Source organism: Dipodomys ordii, unplaced genomic scaffold, assembly GCF_000151885.1.
Source record: "Dipodomys ordii isolate 6190 unplaced genomic scaffold, Dord_2.0 Scaffold21, whole genome shotgun sequence".
Taxonomy (NCBI): Eukaryota; Metazoa; Chordata; class Mammalia; order Rodentia; family Heteromyidae; genus Dipodomys; species Dipodomys ordii.
In genome coordinates this window covers 528,254-528,770 of record NW_012267237.1, presented here as the reverse complement: position 1 = coordinate 528,770, position 517 = coordinate 528,254, and the positions used below count along the sequence as shown (strand labels likewise).

General features: G+C 57.4%; 1 protein-coding gene across 1 annotated transcript in view; it reads left to right on the top strand.

Annotated features, from left to right (window-relative positions):
• The window catches only part of Zdhhc11 (zinc finger, DHHC-type containing 11), a 54,481-nt gene extending 54,183 nt beyond the window's left edge, over positions 1-298 (top strand). The window contains exon 9 of the mRNA XM_013013824.1: positions 29-298. Coding sequence (XP_012869278.1) covers positions 29-298 — 270 coding nt within the window. The remainder of the gene's footprint in view (positions 1-28) is intronic.
• The last annotated feature ends 219 nt before the right edge of the window (positions 299-517 follow it).

Genomic DNA, 517 nt, shown 5'->3' with positions numbered 1-517 from the left:
CATCCTCACCCAGATCATCCCCACCTAGATCATCCCCACCCAGATCATCCTCACCCAGATCAGCCCCACCCTGATCATCCCCACCCATATCATCCTTACCCAGATCATCCTCACCCAGGACATCCCCACCCAGATCATCCTCACCCAGATCATCCCTACCCTGATCATCCCCACCCAGATAATCTCCACCCAGATCTTCCTCACCCAGGACATCTCTACCCAAAAGATCCATCCCCCAGGGCCTCTCTGGCCTAAGGCCATTTGCCCTGGCACCACCAGCTCAGGGACCTGTCTCTGACAGGGTCTCCCATGGTGACGGTCTCTCTCCTAAGGACTAGCTTTCCCCCCCTCCCCTGCTGCCTCGCTCCCTTGTCAGTCTTGGAGTGGGTTTTTTGGACTTTGCTGGGGTCCCAGGAGGAAGGAGGCAGCAGCTGTCTTCCAGCTGTCAGCTCCTGTGGGACAGGTAGCCCTGGGTGGCCTCAGTTTCCTTAACTGCACCCAGCATAGGAAATGCAGT